The sequence below is a fragment of the Arachis ipaensis genome, chromosome B1, assembly GCF_059453495.1.
Source record: "Arachis ipaensis isolate K30076 ecotype BB chromosome B1, ASM5945349v1, whole genome shotgun sequence".
NCBI lineage: Eukaryota > Viridiplantae > Streptophyta > Magnoliopsida > Fabales > Fabaceae > Arachis > Arachis ipaensis.
This window is the reverse complement of record NC_142436.1, coordinates 46,934,773-46,957,868: the sequence shown is the minus strand read 5'-3', so window position 1 is coordinate 46,957,868 and position 23,096 is coordinate 46,934,773. Positions and strand designations below refer to the sequence as shown.

Here is a 23,096-nt window from a genome sequence, read left to right as displayed (position 1 = left end):
AGATTTAATTCACAAAAAATTGTCACCGGAACCATTTTAGAAATCACATGACAGCAGCAAATATGTCATATTAAATTCATCAATTTCCAATATCATAGCTACTACTACTCCCCCTTTTGTCATCAAGGGTGGAAAATACTCGAGACCAAGTAAAAAACTGCACCTTAAAACCTGCAAGAAAGTTTTAATGCAAAGTTCAAACATCAAATTAATTGAAAATAAATGCAGTAGTAGTTAGAAGTTTACAGTCATTCGAAACACAACATAGAGTAGTTCAAAATAAACAATAGCAGTTTCATGACACAAAAGTAGATAGAAGGCAGCAGCAACATGAGACCAATCTACGCATCTGAACTATCCTCCTCAGAATCAGCTTTTTCTTCAGCATCAGTGGCAGCATTTTCATCCTCTTGGAGATTATCAATAAACTTCATGAAGACAGCCACTCTATTTCTTGATTTTCTAAGGAAGTTCTCATGCTTGCTTACTAGCTTCCTTTGTTCTTTGCTCATAGAAATCATATGGTTTGACTGTGAGACAAATTCTTGGATCACGTCCTTGACAACCCCAAACAAAGTAGATTTTTGTCCAGTTGAGACTGAGGTACCCTCAGTAGAAGGTGGGGGAGAATTCTCAGGAGCGGATTCATCATCATCATCATCTAGAACCACCCTTTCAGAGTGAGTGGGTCTCTTTTTCTGCTATTTCACTGAACCACCTCCTTTTAGAAATGAGTATCTATTTTCATATGACTCATTGGACAAATCAACACTAAAATGTTCAAAAATACAAGTTAAGAACATGCCATAAGGAAGGGCTTTATCTTTCTCACTTCGAATAGAATCAAACATATATCTAACCATTAAATAAGCAAAAGATATTTCTGTTTTTGTGAGAAGAGCATACAAAACAAGAGTGTTAGTGTAAGATACCCTTTAATATGAACCACTCTGAGGAAGGATGACATGATTTACTATACAGTGCAACTGAGCACGTTCATAACCCAAGGCTCTGTGAGTAGGGGTGATGCCATCAATCAAAGAAACATGTTCACAAATATGAGCCAGAGCATTATTGAAAGAGATACCAACTCCTTCATCCCACTTACCCGAAGTATACGCACAAGCCCCAACATCAGTGTATTTCAAGGAATCACGAATAGTTTCATTGTTTAGCACAATGTCTTTGCCCTTGACATAGGAATGAACACTGCCCTCATGATAAGTCATATTAGCATAAAACTTTTTGACCAAAAGTGGGTACACAGGCTTTTTGATGTTAAAAAGATGATTCCGTGCCATAGGGTTAGTACGAAGAGGAGAGGTAGAAGGAGAAGGTGATGGAATGAATGTCTAGTCTCGTGAACGAGTGGAAGGCTTGGAGGATTCAGGGAGTTTGAGAAGCTTTTCACGAGGAGGTTTGTTTTGAACAACCTTCTTTCTCATTTTGATTTTAACCCTGGTTTTGAAGGAAGAGATGCACTAATGGTAGTGGGAAGGAACTGAAGGGTTAGTGGTATGATTTATAAGGAGAGAGGCTTAGTAACTGCCATAAAGGAAGTTTCTTGGACCCATGCAACTGCATCCCTATGACTGGACATTGAAAAGACTTGACCTCACAAAAAATAATTTGATTTTATTAAAAAATAAAACAAAAATTATTTTTAAGTTTGAAAACTTTTGACTAAAGGACAAAAGGCATAAAATAAAATAAAATAAAATAAAACACATAGATGATGTAACACTCATTTGGGCCAGAGGTGGTTTATTTTAAGGAAACATGTTAGACCACCCAGAATCTGAATTTTAAGGTTGGCCCAGATGATTCAGCATGTGCAGTAAAGCCCAGAGAGAGCCGTTCAGAGATGGTTCTTCATATGCCCAGAATTGTCTCATACCTGTTTATGAGACAAAAACTTTAACAAACACATCAGCAAATTTCAAACAATGAAACATGACTTAAAATCCCTAGACTAGTTCTAAGCATGCAAAATCTGTCTTCAGCTAATGGTTTAGTGAAAATATCTGCCAATTGCTATTCTGATTTAACAAATTGAATGCTAATATTCCCTTTTTGAACATGTTCTCTTATTGAGTGAAATCTCAATTCAATATGTTTAGTTCTAGAGTGCAAAACTAGATTCTTTAAAATATTAATGGCACTCATATTGTCACACAACAAAAAAATATTTTCAGCATTTAATTTATAATTAGCAAGCTGTGTTTTTAACCACATAAGGTGAGAACAATAAGAAGAAGCAGCTATATACTCATCCTCTGCAGTGGATAAAGCCACTGTGGACTGCTTCTTACTTGGCCAAACATTTAGAGACTTTCCAATGAAACAACATATGCCTGATGTGCTCCTTCTATCAACTCTATCACCAGCAAAATCTGCATCACAATAACCAACTGCAGAAAAATCATCAATCTTAGGATACCATAAACCAAAATTGGATGTGCCATGAGTATATCTAATGATCCTCTTAACTACAGAAAGATGTGACTCTTTTGGTTTTGAGTGGAATCTTGAACACATTCTAACACTTTGCACAATATAAGGTCTAGAGGAAGTTAAGTACATAAGAGAGCCAATCATTCCTCTATACCTAGTCTCATCTACATCTTTCTCAGTTTCTCCCTTTTCTAATTTTGAATTAGGGTGCATGGGAGTTCCCATGGGTTTGGCATTTTTCATACCAAATTTCTTAACTAGTTCCTTGGCATACTTCTCTTGATGAATAAAAATACCATTTTCAGTTTGCTTAATTTGAAGTCCAAGAAAAAAATTAAGTTCACCCATCATGCTCATGTCAAATTCACTTGTCATGAGTTTTCCAAATTCAGTACAAAGGGATTCATTGGCTGATCCAAAAATAATGTCATCAACATAGATTTGGACTAGAATAAAAGAATCATTAGATTTTTTGATAAATAGAGTAGTGTCTGTGGTGCCTCTTTGAAAATCATTTTTCAAAAGAAATGAGCTAAGTCTCTCATACCAAGCTCTAGGAGCTTGCCTTAAACCATAGAGAGTTTTTGATAGTTTGAAAATATGGTTGGGAAATTCCTTATTTTTAAGACCAGGTGGCTGTGTCACATACACTTCTCTATCTATCACACCATTCAAGAATGCACATTTCACATCTATTTGATATAATTTGAAACCACAATAAGCAGCATAAGTTAGAAGAAGTCTTATGGCTTCCATTCGAGCAACAGGGGCAAAAGTTTCATCAAAATCTATTCCCTCTTCTTAGTCATATCCTTGTGCCACTAGTCTTGCTTTGTTTCTAGCAGTGCTACCATCCTCTCCTAACTTGTTACTAAATATGGCTTGGGAACCAATGTCCAAACTTAGTTCTTTTCAAACTTATGAAACTCTTTCTCCATTGCCTTTACCCAAGATGGGTCATCAAGGGCTTCCTTGACGTTTTGAGGCTCCATTTGAGAGAGAAAACAATGTTTGTTTCTTCATTTGCTTTTCTAGTAGAGGAACGAGTTTTGACACCTTGTGACACATCCCCAATGACAAAATCTTGTGGATAATTCTTTAAGAATCTCTATTCTCAAGGTCTAGTGAACTTGGAGGCAGATTCAGTCACCAAGGGATTCAGAGAACTGGTGATTTCAGGATTTTCTCCAGATTCATGAGACAAAACAGAATTATCTTTTGTTGAATCTACAGCAGCTGCAGTTTCTGGTTCAGTTTGCCCAGAATTTTCATTTTCATAATTTTGTGCTTTTTCATCATCCTTTTGAACCTGATTTCCTGCATCACAACCTTCCAAAATACTTTGAACCAAGTTAGTGTCACAAAATGTAACATGTATGGACTCTTTAATTATTCTAGCATCTTGATGATAAACTCTAAATGCTTTACTAGTTGTGGAATATCCTACAAATAAACACTCATATGCCTTTGGATCAAATTTTTCCAAATTATCTTTGTTATTTAGAACAAAATATTTGCATCCAAAGATATGCAAGTAGTTTAAATTTGGTGGGTGACCTTTCCAAAGTTCATAAGGTGTTTTCTTCAAAAATTTCTTTATGATAGTTCTATTCAAAATGTGGCAAGCTATGTTAACTGCTTCAGCCCAAAGGAATTTTGGAACATTAGTCTCATAAAGCATGGCTCTTGTCATTTCTTGAATACTTCTATTTCTTCTTTCCACGACACCATTTTGTTGTGGTGTCCTTGGACAAGAGAAATTGTGAGATATTCCAAATTTCTCACAAAAGGATTCAAATAATTGGTTTTCAAATTCAGTTCCATGATCACTTCTTATAGAAGAGATCTTTAAATCCTTTTCATTTTGAACTTTCTTGCTAAAAATTTCAAAGCCGAAAAGGCTTCATTTTTGTGTGCAAGAAATAAAACCCAACCAAACCTAGAGTAGTCATCCACAATTACTAAACCATAATATTTACCACCTAAGCTTTGAGTTCTTGTTGGACCAAATAAATCAATATGTAGCAATTCAAGAAGTCTTTTAGTAGAGATGTCTTCCTTTGATTTAAATGAACTCTTTGTTTGTTTTTCCATTTGGCAAGCATCACAAGTGATGTCTTTGTCAAACCTTATCAAAGGAAGACCTCTTACTAATCCTTTCTTGACAAGTTTGTTTATTTGAAACATACTTGCATGACCCAATCTCTTATGCCATAGCCATCTTTTAGATTCTTTAGAATGAAAACAAGCTACATTTTGATCCTTTAGTTCATCAAGGGTAAGTCCATACACATTATTACAACGCTTAGCAATAAACAATACTTCATTAGTCTTTTCATTTACAAGACAGCATTCCAATTTTTTTAAAAATCACTAAATAACCCAAATCACACAATTGACTTATGCTCAACAAGTTATGCCTTAAACCATTAACCAAAAAGACATCATCAATGAAAGTAGAGTGATTATTACCTACTTTTCCAACAACAACTATTTTATCTTTTCCATCATCTCCAAAGGTCACAAAACCTCCATCATACTTGTTTAGTTTGATTAAGAAGGTTGACCTTCCAATCATGTGTCTTGAGCATCCACTGTCCAAGTACCACATATCCTTTTTGTTCTTGGATGCTAGGCAAATCTGCATTAAAACTTCAAATAATCTTAGGTATCCAAATTAATTTGGATTCTTTGAAGTTAATCCATCTTAGTTTCCCAAGTGCATTGAAATCACAAACAATATTGTAAGTTTGGTTTCCTACTATTCTTTTTTCAATGAAGCATTGTAAGTATGAGTGACCAAATTTCTTACAATTAAAACAATGATTTCCTGATTCTTGTTGCTGAACTTGATGTGAGTTATGATGTTGGAAATGATTAATGGATTGAAATTTTCTAGTTTTTGGAAGATGTGCATTTCTTTTGACAAAATAATTTTTGTTATGATTGTTCCTTTTTGCAAAAGCATTCCAACCATAATTTTTGAATGAGTTTTAGCTTTTTGAAGATGAGGTTCTATTGTTAAATGTTGATTTTTTTATTGTAACCTCATTGGTTGGAATATAGCCTAGACCCGACTTGTTAGAAACAGTTTCGATTCTTGAAGATAAAGCATTTTCATTTGAAAAGGAACTTCCAAATTTTTCTTCATGTATGGGAACATGTCCCAAAACAAATTTGTCCAAGTTGGACTTAGTTTTTGATGAAGATGCCAGAAATATTGTAGGAGATCTATTAAAAACAGCATCATCATTTGCCACATATCCTAAACCAGATTTTTCAAACAATGGTTTTTGACTTGCAAGTAATTTTGTCCAAGTTACTAGAACGTTGAGCAAATTTTGCTAAGTCACCATTCAATCTTTGAATCATTTCATTTAGTCTTTCATTTTCAGCAATAAGCTCTTGAAAAGGATCAACAATGTGCTTTCCTTTTAGTTTTTCAAGTTCAGATTTTAGAAATCTGTTTTCTTCAATAATATCCAAAGCATATTCAGTTTCCTTCACCTTTTCTCTCAAAAAATCATTTTCAGCTTTCAACGTACATTTCTTTTTCAAATTTACGTTTAGTGTATTTTTCCAGCAGTTTTGAAGAATTTTTTGTGAGATCATCAATTATAACGTATAAATCATCTATGGACAAGTCATAGTAATTTACCTCATCAAGTTGATCATCACTAGCCATGAAGCAGATTTTATCTTCACTTTCGGAGTCTTCTTCCTCATCCGAATCATTCTCAAGATCCTCCTAAGATGCCATGAGCACTCTCTTCTTTTCTTTCTTCTCTTTGTCCTCCCTCTTGAGCTTCTGACAGTTGAACTTAAAATGTCCAGCCTCCTTGCAATGATGTCTCGGCTAGGACAATGGCTGTTGTTTCCCATTCCTTTGTGAGGCTTCTAAGTAGTTTTCTCACTAGGGTTTGTTCTGAGTAGGTTGTTCCCATAGCATCGAGGTTGTTGATTATGATTGAGAATCTCTCAAACACTTCATCAATACTTTCTCCATCCTTCATATTGAACATCTCGTATTCTTTTCACAACATATCAGTCCTCATTTCTTTGACCTGTTTGGTGCCTTCGTGTGTAACCTAGAGTTTCTCCCAGATTTCTTTGGCTGTCTTGCATCTAGACACCTTTTGGTACTCTTCAAATCTGATAGCACAGTGAAGAAGGTTGATGGCTTTAGCATTCATCTCTACTTTCTTCTTGTCATCGTCATTCCATTCAGTTTCTTCTTTTGGAGTCACCACTCCATCATCACTTGTTTTTATTGGAATTTTAGGGCCGCTTACAACAAGTTGTTCTTCCCGTTGAAGAAGGGAGGCTTGCTGTTTGACTGGCCTTCAGTTAGTGTGTAGGCAACTGTGGTTGTGCCCAAGTTGTTCGCTATTGGACCTTTGCTCCAAGCGGTGAAGCTTGATTCTTGAGACCTTGGCTCTGATTACCAATTGAAGGTTGTAGAAGTCTTAGAGAAGAGAGGGTTGAATCTATGACCTTCTTTTACTTTAATGATGTAACCCTTTTAAAACAAACTTTCAGTATGAATCTATTTGAACTCAGTAGCGGAACATTTATGAGACAATTTCATTTTGCCTCATGAATATCAGAAAATAGAATAGAGAAGGGAAGAGAGAAGCTGACACCATCATGTATCCTAGTTCAGTTGCCTTGTGCAATACAACCTACATCCAGTCCCCACCACAACAGTGGTGAAATTTCTGCTATAGTTAAAGTATTACACACACCAATTCCATTGGATTGACACAATTCTTTCACTCTCAAGTTCTAACCTAACTTGACTTGGTTATGCTAATACCTAACTCTTCACTCTTAGTGCTCACCCAACTAAGAAAGGGATACCTCACTGGTACAAGATACAAGACATAACACCAACCTAAAGAAATCTGAAATCACTCTAGGCTTTTCACTCAAGTGTTTCTCTTTGCCTCTTTCCACTCTTAGGCTCTTTCAAGAACTCTCTCATTCAGCCTTTTACCTCAAGAAATTACAGAAAGATAAACATTAAAAAGAAATTACAATCTGTAAAATATGAAGGAGATTAATGCTTCAACAGCCTCTTTGCTATGTGATTGAACCAGATTTGCTTGCCTCTAATTTAGTTCCTCATTCTGGCGGAATGCTCCTTTGATTAGGAAACACTGTCCAAGTTGATGAACTTCTTCAGAGAGCTGTTCTCAGAACATAAACCTCAAAACCTGGTTCTATCTCCTTAGCTTCAGAATAATGAAACATTGTCTTTTGTATCTCCTTGCATGTTGCTGAGATGCTCTCTTCCAAGTCAACTCCTTGAGCTGTGTGCTACCAACTTGTCAAATCACTTTTTTCAGTTAATCCCCAAATTAGAAATTTGAATATGACTTTCTCTTACTTGACCAAAAGCTTCAGGGAAGCAAAGAAGAAAAAAGTTTTCAATGACAATCCCACATCTGAACCCTTGAGATACTACTTGGTCTCTAAGAAACAATCTTGGCCTTTGATTCATAGTAGTGTATCTCAGAAATCACACTTTCCATATCTCAAAATGAAGTAACAGAGAGTTGGAGAAGGAGGGAAGAAAGTAAGATGCATGTAAAAGGAAATGAATCACCTTTAGCCTCTGACTTAGCTTGATGTGGTTTGATGTGGGTGATTAGACCTCAACCTTTCTTGCTTAATCCTTCTCTTTCTTTCTTCTTTAGTGAATAGTTGAAGAACGAAGCTTTCTCTCTCTTTCCTTTGAGTTCTGACCAAAATGAAAAAAGGAACGTTGCTTTTAGTGGAAGCACTTTGGAGGGATTGGCATGAGGGATCAATTCGGGCTTTGTTATAATTTAATTGGCCTTTGTTTGTAAGTGTAGCACACTATGAAAACTTTAGATTTTTGTTCCATTTAATTGGGCTGCTGCATTATTGAATATTAGCCTACATCACTTAAAACACAAATCATCAAAACTAATTGGGTAGTTGGCCCAATAAATTTAATGTTTGTCATCATTAATTATGTTAGTTAATTTCTTAACTCAACAGAACTCAAAAAGTTCTAAAACCACGATACATCAAGACATATTAAACAAACATATATAAATATATGTATATATCAGTTGGATTTGTTTAAATACGAAGGATTTTGCGATGATATTTTCACTGCGTCAATAATTGTCTTTGTTTCAAATTCTAACAGCGAGAACCGATAGTTAAAATTTTAACCATGGTTGGTTTATCTCTTTCTAGATTAATCTCATTACAAGTTTGATCATTTGTTTAGATTAATCATCACAAAATTAATTTATTAAGCGATAAATTAATTAAAAATTTTCTGCATACATCATCAAAACAAGTTAACATATGACCACACTTTTTAATTACTCTTTATCTCTTCTTTAGTGGGAATGGATTTTCTCAATTTTTTTTAATAATTGAGAGAGTAAAGTGTGATCTCTTACTATTAATTTTATAAGTGGGACCAAGAATAAATATGAGAGAGAGCAATGAAGAATTAAAGATCACACTTTACACTCTCAATTTTTTTTTAACAATGGAGAGGATCCATTCCCTTCCTTCAACCTAATCACTCTCTAGATTAACCCACTTAATCACAACTAAATCACTCACTCTCTCTCTCTTCTCTTCTTTCTGGCATCTTAGCCAAATGATAGTCAAGGATAATGAGTCATTAGTGAGCAATTAAATGAAGAGAATCATGCAAACTAACAAGTGTTATTTTTCTTGGTCTGTTGGCACCAAAAAATGCATTCAATTCTCTTTAAATTCATACAATCTGATCATTCTCAATAGAAGAATGCTAAGAGAAGAGCAGGAAAGGGAGAGAACCATCAAAAGAGTGAGTGAGTAAGAAAGCCGAGAGTGAGAGCAAGAACACATTCTCTTCCATTTCATCACTTTCTCTTCATCTCATCACCACCATTCTTGAGTTAGTAAGTAAAGCAAAGAGAGAGTGAAGAGCCATCCATTCCTGAAAATAGAAGGAGGAAGAATCAGTTGCACAAGCCTTCTTGGTCATGAAAAGACCAACAAGCAAACTAGGTGAGAACCTCATAACTTCCCTCTCATTGCTTCGGTATAAGCCTTCTTCTTGATGTCTCATTTGATTCTTCTTCTAGCTCAACTAACCGAGACTTACAGCTTGAGAGGATGAGAACCTCCTTCTTGTGATGATCATGAATTCGGCCTTATGGCCTTGTTGATGGAAAACTGATTGATGATGGACTAGGAGCTCAAGCCAAAAAGGGAGTAAAGAAAAAGTATTAGAAAGAGTGAACTTCAAAGAGGTAAGGGTTAGGAACATTAGATTCTTAGTTGTTGTGTTAAATGATGATGTGTGACTGACTTTGATGATGAATCATGTTTGTGAATTGATGAGTGATTGATAGTAGTAATGTATATATGATTCTATTTTGAGATAATGTGAATTGCCATGTTATTGTTTTTTAGTTTAAGTGATAAACTATTTAGGTGAGAAAGTGATTTAATGAGATAATAATTATCTTGGCTCTTTGGGGCTTATAAACAAGTTTATGTACACAATATACAAGTGTTAGAGTGATTAATTAGGTAAAAGAAAGGCTAGAAGCTTAAAGTGAACCAAAAGGTGAGTTAGGAGAATAAATCAGATTCTATAGAATTGCCTCCAGCATAGGCAATTACTTCCCGGAGCTGCTTCTCTCTCTAGACCTCCAAAATTTGTGAAAATAAATTCTACAAATCTTTGAGATGTCTATTTCCTTGCATCCAAATTTTATGATTTTTGGAATTCTGGATTAAAAGTTATAAAGATTTAGATTTTGTTCCTCAAAGCTGTCAAACCAGATTTTCAGTTTTAAAACATAAACTTTCACTTTGGATAACTTTAATTCCAAAATTATTTTTGAGTTACTTCCAAAGGATAATAGAAGATAGAGATGTCTATAGTGATGAGTTAAATTTTTAGAGTCATATAGTTTGTAGATCAAAAGTTATGAGGTTTGCAAACTAATGAGCTCTCTCACTTGTGTTGTATATATCTTAGTTATAGTTTTTCTCTTGCTTTGTTATATATTTTTGTAAAAAGGATAGGAGCCGTAATTTGGTAATGATATGTATGTTTAGAATATTTGTAAGTTATTTGTATATATATATATATATATATATATATATAAAAGTTGGTTTATTTCTTACTTAAATAGACTAGTAAGCTAACTACTAAGTTGGTTTATTTCTTTTTTTTTATTTATTTAATGTATATTTATCCCTTTTTATTTATATATTTTTTGTTACTATCTATTCTAACAAGAGTTTTTTTTTTTATTGTCCACGGTATTCACTTGTAAATCTGAATTTTTATTTAAAAATTTATTGTTGGCCAATAAATTATTGTATAGACAAACCAAAGTTTAAACCTCCAACATTTATTTAAGTGGATGAGTGAATTGATTACTCGGCCAACGCAAATTAATTTTGACAAAAAAAAAAAAAGAAAAGAACTAATCTATATTTTGGATCACTATTCAAAAACTCCATGAAACTCATTAAGGTAAAGCTCTATCATGCCCATTAAAGATTAAGGGTTTTTATAAGTATACGATCACAGATTCCTAGATGACTATATTTCCCTTTGGTCTCACTTGATTTTTTTTTTTTTCTTGTTTCCCTGAGGAATGTAACACCTACAATACATTATTCTTTCTGTTTTTTTACAGTATACTTTATTAATTAGATATGCAGGCCGAACCTAGTACAGTACATCATTCTAAGAGAGGCTTCTCAATATCATATTCACCTTGTTTGCCACTGCCTTCAATGTCTTCTTCTTTCCCTTTAGCCCAAAGGAAAAAGTAAAGCCCAGTGAACATTATAAACATTCCCCCATAGCTGCAAATATAGCAGAATTGTACTCAATAAGTATTAGATATTCTTGTTAGCACATTAGAATTACTTGCAATCATATTACGAGTGCTAAAAATTAGTTACTAAATTAAAATACAAAATATAAATAAAAAATAATTAAATACATATAGTTATATAAATATATGGTGACTAATTTAATAATTATTTTTTATATATAGATAATATTTTTGTATTATTTAAAAATAAATAGAAGTAATAATAGAAAAAAAATTCAACTAGCAGAATTTATTATATTTTGCCAGCATTTTTAACCTTCATTCCAATTCTTTTAATCTAACAATCTAACAACATACTTTTAGTTCATATTTTTAAACAATAAATTCTACTCATTTTTTAGTATTTTTGATAATAATAATAATGTATGTGATGAAGGTACCTTCCAACACTGATGGTAACTCCTATGGTAACAACAGAGAAAATGGCAGAGCATACGGTGCCAATGGGGCTGAACATGGACACCAAAACTGGCCCTTTCTTCTTTATTGCCCAACTACTGAAGCTTATGCACACTCCATTTACTGCACCTTCCTGTGCCATGTAGCATTTCTCATCACTTTAATAACCCAATTGCAATGTCAAATACATGATCCGAAAGAAAGTGCATTGGAAATTACCAGAAGAAAATACATGATGAGGTTTCGGGCACTAAGAACATCCGAACCAGTTTTGATTTCGTGATCTTCAAGGAATTGAAATGCTGCTGTTATGAACGTGCCCAAAAAGGATGTGATCACGCACATCGATATGGGTGCCGGAAAATCTCTAAAAATAAAAGCCTGCAAGAAATGTTTTATATACTTATGCTACATATATATAGTGTAATGAAAGCACTACATGGTTATTTTTGAGAGCACTAATTAAATAACACATTTCTTTTGAATTTGACTAAAAGTTGCTGTTCTCTCCTATAAATATGTTGATTTTTTATTAGTTAAAATATTATTTTAATTTTTAAAATTTTAATTTTGTTTTTAACGTTTAAAACATCTTATTTTTATTTTAAATTTTTTATTTTGTTCTTTTTTTTTTTCTATGGTGAAATTAAACTTTTTTTTCTAAATATATCATTTTCATCTATTATTATCTTGTTATATCTTTTTTTTTTTTTATCACTTTTACTATCAATTAACTAGAATCACGACTATGACCATTGTAAGATTTTTACCGTTATCTAAAAAAATATTAAGAAGAAAAAAGAATAATTAAAAAAAATTGACTAAAAAATTAAAATAAGACGAAATAAGAGTTTGAAATAAAAATAAAACGTTTCAAAATATTAGTAACAAAATTAGAACTTAACCTAAAGATTACGGACTAAACGAGTACTTTATCTTTTATTCTTTTTATATAAATAAAAGCCTGCAAAATTAAGAAATAACTAATTTAAAATATATTTAGATTATTTAGACTAATTTAATGTTAAAAGCAATGCGTAGACTTCAATTGTACTATGGGTAATGAGGAATTGAGGATGACGCGAGGGGAGTGGTATAAATTTTAAAAAATGATTTAAATTATATTTAAAAAGAGAAAGAATGGTATGTACCTGCAAGACTAGGGAACTTGACAATAAAGAAATTGCGAGTAGAAGATAGATGCAACCCAATATCTTCTGTTTGTCAAAGACAACATCAACTGATGTTGGATCTGATATATAATGAACTAATGTTGCATCTCCTTTGGCTGCGTTGGTGGACATGCTTTGCATTATGCTCATTGCAAAAGCCCCTACCACACAAAGCATTGTCCCCATGATTTTTACTCTACTATATGTCGATTTTATGTTCACTTTTTCCAACCTGCCTCACATCAAAATTCTCTCAATTAGCAAATGGGAATATATACTACTTCCTTTTTCATATAATCATAGGAATAATTTTTTTTAGGGAAAAGATAACAATATTTTGATTTTTGATAATTGATTTGATTATTATCTAAGCTTTTTCTATACTGATTTCATTTTGCCATTTATTTTCTTTGGGTAAACCACCAAAAATGCATTCAAATCATTTTAGTGCCGACAAAAATGCTTCAAAATTTTGTTATCGAAAAAAAAATCCTTAAATTATTTTAAAACACACAAAAATGCTAAAAAAAATTATTTTTTTAATAAAGTGACAAACAACTTTTATATTTGACAAATCAATTATGCATTTGATCCAAATTTTTATAAGACTATTTAGATAACTATTTAGAAAATACACACAAAAAACCAGATAAAAATTTTATCTCTAGAATTTTTGTATTTTTGAAAAATATTATTGGTTGTTGACAAAAAAATTCACAAAAACATATATACTTAGCAAACAAAATCACCAAAATTTTAAAGATAAAAATATTTCATTTTTCTAATCGTGTTTGCAAAAAACTGTATCGAAATTCAATCTCTAAAATATTTTTTGAAAATACATATTTAATATTGGACATTTTTATCACATTTTTAGATAATTTTAAAATATTTTATCAATAACAAAAGTCGAAAGTATTTTTATTAGCACCAAAATAATTTTAGTGCATTTTTTGTGATTTATCCTGCTCTTTTTAACAAAGATATTAGTGTGCAAAATATCTAAATTTCAGATCATATATTTTTGTTTCTAACCAATTTTTATACTCTAAAAATCTCTGAGATTGGTCCCAGTGGCGGAACTTAAAACAAAATTTTGGGGGGTCAGATAGAAAATAATTGTCAAAATATTTTTGATGGACCCCATTTAAGATAAGTTCGTCTAATCTCATCTCTCTGGTTTGGGAGATATTGCCAAATTTAAAGCCGTTTTTCAAGATCTCGTTCCAAAAAATTAAGGTTAAAGTCATCAGATATAACTTTTTGAACTTTTGAAGGTTATATCTCACTTTCTTCGTGATTCATTAAAGTAGAAGAACTATCTACAGGTGTTGATATTGTAAAAGTTATATGTTCTCCTTCTTAAATATTAGCCTTCCTCTTAAAAAATGTATCAATTCTTTGATTTTTCATTATTATTTTATATAAAAATTTAAATATATATCCTGTAAAATATGTAAAGAAGAAGTTAGAAGAACAAATATTAAAATTTATAATATTTATTGAATTTTTTTTATCACTTTATACAAATACAATAATATTAATACTTATTGAATATTCTATTATTTTTTATCATATAAAAAATTAAATTAAATAAATAGTAAAATATAAAATAATATTAAATTAAATAAATAAAAAATATCTAATTTTTTATATTTGAACTTAAAGATAGAGAGAGTGTTGTTTATTGAACTTATTAGATACTTTAAGTCATAGTAAAGTATTTAAGTTAATTGAACTACTTTTTATTTTTTGAAAAAGTACTATTAAGTTTTTTATAAAAAGTTTGGGGGAGTCATGGCCTCCCTTGTCTGAACTAAGTTCCGCCACTGGTTGGCCCTTACTCACTTTCAAAAAATACCACTATAAAACAAATTATTTTTCATTTAAAATAATGAAGACACTAAGATGTCCGACAAAATTAATTTTCGAAAAATTTTAAAAATAAAATAAGTTGGAGACCAAAGCTTTTTATCTAAAACTCGTTAAGAACTAATTTAAGTATTTATTCAAGCCTATATGATGATGTGAAATTCAATTGTCGAGATTAATTCGACGCATGCAAGTATAATACAGTCTTATATTATAAGACATCAAAATTAAGCTTATTATTTAATTATGTATAACTTTTTTAGTATAAAAAATTTAAAAATAACAAGTAATCCAAATGAAATCCCCGTTTTCTCTGTTTGTTTTGTTTTTTTTTTTAAATGACTATAGAAACGGAGCCTCATACAAAATAAGGGGACAATGACTTTTTTTAACCATCAAATTTTTTTATAAGTTATACATAAATTTTAATTTAATTCTTTTTATAATTTTTATTTTATTTTTTGTTAATTGTAAAAAAATTTTTAGTCCCTCCCTGCAAGTTAATCTGGCTCCGCCCCAAATGACTATAAAATGATTTTGCAGAGTGTGCATATTAGCAAAACTAAATATTACTACCGAAAGATCCAAGCAATGATGAAGATAAGTCCAGGGGCAACGTTTGGCATGGCAGTCCCCATTGCTGGTGAGGTTAGATTCATTCCTTTCAGCATCAAAACCTGGAATGTTGTCCTGCATACCATCAAATAACTCTCAATTTATTTATACAGATTACAGAGTGATATATTAAGAGAGTTAAACTGAAAAAATGTAAAAGAATCTCCATGATCCTCGTCGACGAGCCATCCAGCAACGACGAAATAATTCGCAAACATACCATACACATTAGGTTCTAAAATCACCAATTAGGACCAACGACGTAAAAAATGACTCTAACAGTATTCTAATTTTTTAAATTTCATTGTTTGGAACAAGTCCCGTATCCTTCTCGTAACAGATCTATTTAGGTGAAAAAAATGTATCTTGAGAATAGTTACTACTTGCATGACTATTGGGGTAAGTTTTTGTGGATCGTTTATGAAAAGATGATTGAGAATTATCACCCATTCACCTTGGTTTTGGTGATTATAGGTGGTCCCTTGTGACACATTTTGTTGAATGCAACCTTCGTGGACTACTTGTGGTAAGTTTAGAGATTACTCTGTTGAGAGGTGTTTGAAGTAGATGGACCGTGCATACAATTTTAGTGATAATCAGATTCTGCATATATATGATAGAATGACTATTCAAGTATTCATACATGAAATTAGAATAAGAGTTTATTAATTAGGACTAATTTAATCTAATTTTATAAGTAATAATTTCGTCGGTTATAAAAGTGATGAAAATACTAACGTAATTAATTTTAAATTTTTGAAGGATAAATTTGATTAAAAAATATTCAAATATTAATTTAAAAATTTTATGATTTTTAAAAGACTAATTTAACTATTTATTCTATATATTAACATTTGAAATTATATATTTATTATATTTAATATTATATATTTATTTTAAAATTAATTAATAAATATAAAATAAAATAACTTTAAATTGAGCTAGTTTTTATTCTTTTCTAAATATTTCTGTTTGATTAATTAGGTGACTGCCAACGTGTTAATTTTCACCGAGGTAGCTTTTTCTGTCCGACGTAACTTTTTCCGTTGAAAAAGGTGGAAATTTATGATGGTAGACAAAAATAATAATGTCTATTTATGGGCAAAAAACGCAATTGAGCCAAGGGGACGTTAAAATTACGTGAATCAACCAAAACGAAATTTGATTCACTAATCCACCAAAACATAAATATATGTAGTTCGAATCAAGCCATTTCGAACTTGGATTTAATGTAATTCAAAAATGTCTTAACTCGAATTACATGCAAACGTCAAACATACATAATTCGAAGAGTTTTACTTCGAATTGCTATGAAAAGTAAACTCAGCATAATTCGAACAGAATAAATTTGAATTATTAAGAAATTTTAATGAATCCTAATTCGAACTAAGATGGTTCGAATTATATTAAAAATAAGATATAAAAATTTACTCATATATATTAAATTTTAATAACATATAAAAATTTAACAACTTTTTAAATATTTTTTTTATAGTAAAAATTAATATTTATTTATTAAATTAAAAATAACATATGTTAATATTCTTCAATAAGTTTAAGTTAACTAATGTGACATTAATAATGAGATTTTTTAATAATTTATTTAAAAATAATAGATTATTTTTTCTAGTATCCTATTTTAGTATGTTATTATTTTTAGAATTATAATAGTAAAAAATTATAACATACTAAAATAGTATACTAAAAAATATTATATAATATTAAAAAATATACTAAAAAATATATAAAAAAATTATAACAAATTTAAAAAATAATATTATAATTTATTATTGTATGTACTCTTGATTGTATTCATTATGGGTATTATTAAATGTCTTTATTAAATATCCATACGGAATACAATAAAGAGCACAATAAAAATTATATTTAATAATACTTATAATGAATATTAAAAAATAATAAATATTTTCTAAAAATAATTATAAATATTTTTTATAAATTATTAAAAAATCTCATTATTAATGTCACATTACGTTAACTTAAACTTATTGAAGAATATTAACATATGTTATTTTTAATTTAATAAATAAATATTAATTTTTATTATAAAAAAATATTTAAAAAGTTGTTAAATTTTTATATGTTATTAAAATTTAATATATATGAGTAAATTTGTATATCTTATTTTTAATATAATTCGAACCATCTTAGTTCGAATTAGGATTCATTAAGATTTCTTAGTAATTCGAATTTATTCGGTTCGAATTATGCTGAGTTTACTTTTCATAGCAATTCGAAGTAACACTCTTCGAATTATGTATGTTTGACGTTTGCATATAATTCGAGTTAATACAATTCGAATTACATTAAATCCAAGTTCGAAATGGCTTGATTCGAACTATATATATTTGTGTTTTGGTGAATTAGTGAATCAGATTTCGTTTTGGCTGATTCACGTAATTTCAACGTCCCCTTGGCTCAATTGCGTTTTTTGTCCTCTATTTATATATATATATATATTTTTTTTTTTGTCTCATTCTAATCTGTATCGGTGTTAAATAAAACACAATAGTTATTGTTGTGTCTCCACTTTTTCTTCACCACATTTTTTGTCTTCGCCTATCTAATCGGACACTATGTAAAGGATCCACCAGTTTTACATAATCAATATGATGAGTATTATTGTTATCCTAAACCCAAAGCGACAAGGTAAGCCGTACTCTAAATCAATAGTGGATACGCACAAATTAAGGATGTAATACCCAAATATTTAATTTGTAGAGATTCTAGGGATCAAATATTCCCCTAAAACCCTATCATAATCTATCCACCTTCAGCAACTTCCTAAAATTAGTTTCTTAATTAATTCTTATCCCCCACACAGAAAAACCCCCTTTTTCAACTTTCTTTCCATACCCCAAAACTCAGATCTGGCTTGTTTAGTTAAATTCCTTACTTATTTCACTGGTAAGACATAAATATTCTACAAATTCAACAACTATTATCACGCCCAAATCCCTTATGAAAAAGGAAGAAAAAAAAAAGGTAGGGAATCAAGAATAATTAATAAAGTATGACAATAAAACATGAAACTGATGACGTATCTTTGATCATAAAATTTTCATATGGATAAAATAATAAAACTAAATGAAAAAAGAAGTAGAAGATCAAAATGAGTAACGCATGAATCATAATTAAAGGATTAAAAATCTTTTTACTAACCCTCCCAAGGAAAGCAAGATCAACCGCAAAATCAACTTGAAACTGAATTTCTTGGGCCACAGGCTCCTGTAGCAGTTAATAACAATAATAAATCTCCAAAATGATAACAATAATTTGAGAAAATTAAAAGAGAGAGAAAAAAAGGAAGAACCTTTCAGAGTAGAAGGCAAGAGGGGAGAGCAAAAGAGATGTAGCAGGGGACATGAATGTAACAATGGTGAGAGATTTGAGTCCCAAAGACATAACAAAGCTCATCAAAACAGCGTTCCCTGCCGCCATAAACTGCACACCGATCAACCCTCCAATGATTGCTACTTCTTCCATCAATCTTTCACCCTGCATCATCATCGTCATCATCTCTCTTTTTCTTTAATTTCTTCCAAAAAACAAACAAATATATATAAAACTACTCTTTGTATCAAAGGATACTATATGGTTATTTGTTCTTGACTTTAAGTCAAACCATGTTCAAGAAGATACTTATTATGAATCCTTAACCATATCCTATGATTCTTGGTAATAGGATTCAAATATAAATGAGAAAAAAAAAAAAAAGAAAATTCTCTCTACACTCTTAATTTTCTGTTGATGATCAAAGAGAGGATATGTATATATTACCAACCCTATTACCCTCTCTGCACCAATTTCTTTTTGCTTTCTGCTTTTATGTGTACGTATGTCCCTTTCTCGCAGATTCTCGTGGACAACAACTATTTTTACACTTTGTTAGGTTCATGCAAACTTAAAAATGTAAAAAAAAAAAAAAAAAAAGAACTTTTTCGTGGTATTTTTTATAATTTATAATCTATTATCTATTAATACATGCATAAACAATTTTTTGGTTCAGATTTTTGTTTATAAATTTTAAAGTTACTACTCCTTTCGTAAAAATGATTTTCTACGTATAAAATTATTAACTTTTTCTGTCCTATGATCTATTGAAGGATTTAAATTTATTGAGAAATTAGTTATTAAGTGTGGTCAAAGAAATAAATAATTATATTCAATTAATATTAAAATTATTCATTAATTTGTCATCACGTAAAAATATATATTTAGTATCTACGAAAAAATTTAATTATGTCACTGTAAACAACTTTGACTATTCTAATATGATTTATTTTTTTAGAAAAAATTGTAAAATAATGTATATAAATATATACAAATATATGATAGTGGCTATTTTTTGTGTTTATGGAGTATTTTTTATAAAACGATAACTATCTATATTTATAAAAATTACCACTATATTACATAAATATTAAAAATCAGCTACCGTATAAGAATACATAATTGATGTTGATAAAAAAACTTTGATTATTATGCTATAAAAATATTTAATTATTAAATTGATTATTTCAATAACTTATTATTTTGTAAAAAAAAATTAAAATTATATGTATAAATATACAGTGGTGTTAAAACTTAGTGTTTATGGATCATTTTTTTATAAACAAATGACTACCTAGACTTACAAAAATTACAATACTATGCTACATAGATATAAAAAATCAACCACTAACTAACTATCGATATAGATACATATTTGATATTTATAAAAACTTTAATTTTCCGTTATAATTTTTTGTTATTCCATTATAAAAATTTAATTATTTTATCAAAGAGTTATGTAACACATATGTATAAAGGAGTCACTTAGATAAAGATGTCAAAAATATTTTTTTTAAAGATATTTTTTAATAATTAAAATTTAACACATATAATTAATTAAACTGTATTATTTTTATTAAAATTAGACCGGACAAATCAGTTTAGCCAAAAAATTAAATTAAAATTTAAACCGGTCTAAATTAATATTTTTTATAAAAAATAACTAAAATATTCCTATATATATATATATATATATATTTCAAAAAATATAAATCCTAACTCTACGACGACAGAGAAGAAAAGGGTTAGAATTTAAGATTCTCAAAATTAATATATATAATAAGAGTATTTTAGTTATTTTCTATAATAAGGGTATTGTAGTTATTTTTTATAAAAAATAATATTAATTTAGATTGGTTCAAAATTTTATTCATTATTTTTTGGTCAAATTAATTTATCTGACCTAATTTTGACAAAAATAATATAATTTAATCGATTATATGTATTAAAGTTTAATTATTAAAAAACATATTTAAAAAAATGATATTTTAGACATCTTTATCGGAGTAGTTCCCTGTATAATTTACAAAGATGTAGTAACTAATTTTTTGTCATCGTTGAGCATTTTTATAAAAAATATATCTTCTTTTTTCTAAATTTTTTTAAAGCAGATGAAATTTGCCAGTATGATTAATTACGGTAGTGTGATTAATTGATTACCTGCATGCGTTTTACATTGGAGAGAGTGCGTTTAATAAGAAACGAGGCAAGTTTCAGAATCTGCCTCCCACTCTTCTTCATAGGCTTCTTCGTTTCAGAGAGCATCGCTGAATTTCACACTCAACCCCTTTCTTTGTAATTTCTTCTCTTATTTAATTTGAATCTTGTTTTGTCTCCCTTTATTACTTCTTCGCATACAACAAATACATGCATATATGTACATATATAGCTGTACAGTGAACTTGGGTAATGTTTCTTTTTTTTTTTTTTTTTGTCTTTTTGTTTAAAATTAATTACTGGAAAATTAGTCAAAGGTTAGTTGAAAATTAAATTGAGTCAATGAACATTTATTTAAGGTGACTGACTGACTATGGTTTGGATAAAGTAACGTGCATGGGAAAAATTTTAACAGCATTATTATATTCATAATATATTATTATATTGACGGTTTTTTATAAAAAAAATTCATTAATTTTCAATTTGTGTAAAAATTAGATTTTATTTAATGTTTTTGTGTATTGTCGGTTAATTTTGCAGGTAGGGCTATTTTGTAGGAACAAAAGGCAAAATTAAGGGGAAAAGAATATTTCGAAGATAGTGATAGATAATCGTAATAAAAAATATGAAGCGAATAAACAAATATATACAATATATAACTTAAAAAATAATTAAAATATTATATTAAAAAATAATTAAAATATTATATCAATCATATTATTATTTAACTTTGTGAAATAAATAATGTATAACAATCGTCCTGATCGTATTATTAGTACATCAAATTTTGGAAAAATCTAACTAAATTTCTATACCACTCTAGAGGCCAGGGCTACATGTTATATTCACACTTTCAATATCAAAAGTTCTTATAATAATTCTTTATATATCAATAAATCAAATGATGATGTTTAATAAATTTAAAAAAATGTCGATTATTTTTTTTAAATTTATAAGTTTATAAAAATAAATATATTTTAAAATTTGAATTAAAATCAAATATTTTTTATTTATATTAGTTTTATCTTTTATACATATTTTATTTGAGTTCAAATGAGAATATTGTTTTATTAACATTTATACTTTAAAGTTTTTTTATTAACTGAAAATGTAGAAAATAAGTTATGAACGAACACTTTGTTGAGTTGCCGTATTTACGTGTCGAGCACATTTTAGATATGACACTCATTGACACTTGTCTAATACATATGTCTGCTATGTCTAACTGTGTCTTAATAAAAAATAAAAAAATTTTCTTCAGATACACTTAGATACATCTAAATACTATCATGTGTCAGCGTGTCCAATCTTATTTTTAACATATATTTTTTAAATGAATTTAGATATAGTATATATTATTATTTATTAAAATAAAAAATATTTTAAATATTTAATATAATTAAAATAAAATATTAAAATTAATTTATATTTTAATATTAATAAAATATTAAAATATAATTACAATTTATCCAAAAAATATTTTATATATTTTATATGTATGCGTATTTTCGTATCTTATAAGATTTTAAAATTTGTGTATAAAAGCGTGTGTGCTGTGTCCGTGCAAGTGTCGTACATAAAAAAAAAGTAATTGAAGAGAAGAGACTCTATAATTGATTTATTCATGTTTTGCAAGCATTGCCGATATGACTACAATTTATTATTAGTTACTTGTTTCATAGGGACAGCCTGTGAACTATGTTTTTTTTTTCTTAATTTTACAATTCTTATGAAGTAATTTGATAAGAAAAAAACAACTTACAGAAAATAAAAGATGCACCCAAAACAAAAAGATAAAGATAAAAGGAATAAGAAAATAATTGGATAGTGGTTTTTCTATCAAATTTTTAGTAATTTAGATTATCAAAAGAGTTTTTTTTATTAGATTTTCAAAGAATTTATTCTTGGCAACATAGAATAAAGGGATAAAACTAAAAGAATTAACAATAAAAATTACCTTAGATTTCATTCTTCAATTTCTTCAAGCAATAAACAAAACAAATCATTCACTTTTACTGGATACTTCTACTGGATATGCATAGAAAATTTATATATAAAACATCCATACAATTTGTTCATCAAAACTGCATAATATCATACAAATTTACTTAAATAGACTTCTAATAATCAATCTAAAAGTGGATCAAATCTTCTTAAAATAAAACTATAAAAT

General features: G+C 29.2%; 1 protein-coding gene across 1 annotated transcript; it reads right to left on the bottom strand.

The window, feature by feature from the left end:
- Positions 1-10,957: 10,957 nt before the first annotated feature.
- LOC107629669 (WAT1-related protein At5g47470-like) lies at positions 10,958-21,106 on the bottom strand. The gene is made up of 8 exons (XM_016332512.3): positions 20,927-21,106; positions 18,747-18,931; positions 18,596-18,661; positions 15,374-15,487; positions 12,905-13,157; positions 11,973-12,134; positions 11,735-11,886; positions 10,958-11,322 (listed from the first exon to the last, which is right to left on the bottom strand). The coding sequence occupies exons 1-8, from the start codon at positions 21,029-21,031 to the stop codon at positions 11,196-11,198; spliced, it is 1,164 nt and encodes a 387-aa protein (XP_016187998.1). The 5' UTR covers positions 21,032-21,106; the 3' UTR covers positions 10,958-11,195.
- Positions 21,107-23,096: the final 1,990 nt, after the last annotated feature.

What these genes read in the sequence shown, in the direction of transcription:
- LOC107629669 (XM_016332512.3), bottom strand. Translation starts at nt 21,031, where the DNA reads ATGCTCTCTGAAACGAAGAAGCCTATGAAGAAGAGTGGGAGGCAGATT. An exon ending in TCATCATGTATTTTCTTCTG is followed by an intron (nt 11,887 to 11,972) that starts GTAATTTCCAAT and finishes TACATGGCACAG; the next exon opens with GAAGGTGCAGTAAATGGAGT. An exon ending in GTTACCATCAGTGTTGGAAG is followed by an intron (nt 11,323 to 11,734) that starts GTACCTTCATCA and finishes CTATATTTGCAG; the next exon opens with CTATGGGGGAATGTTTATAA.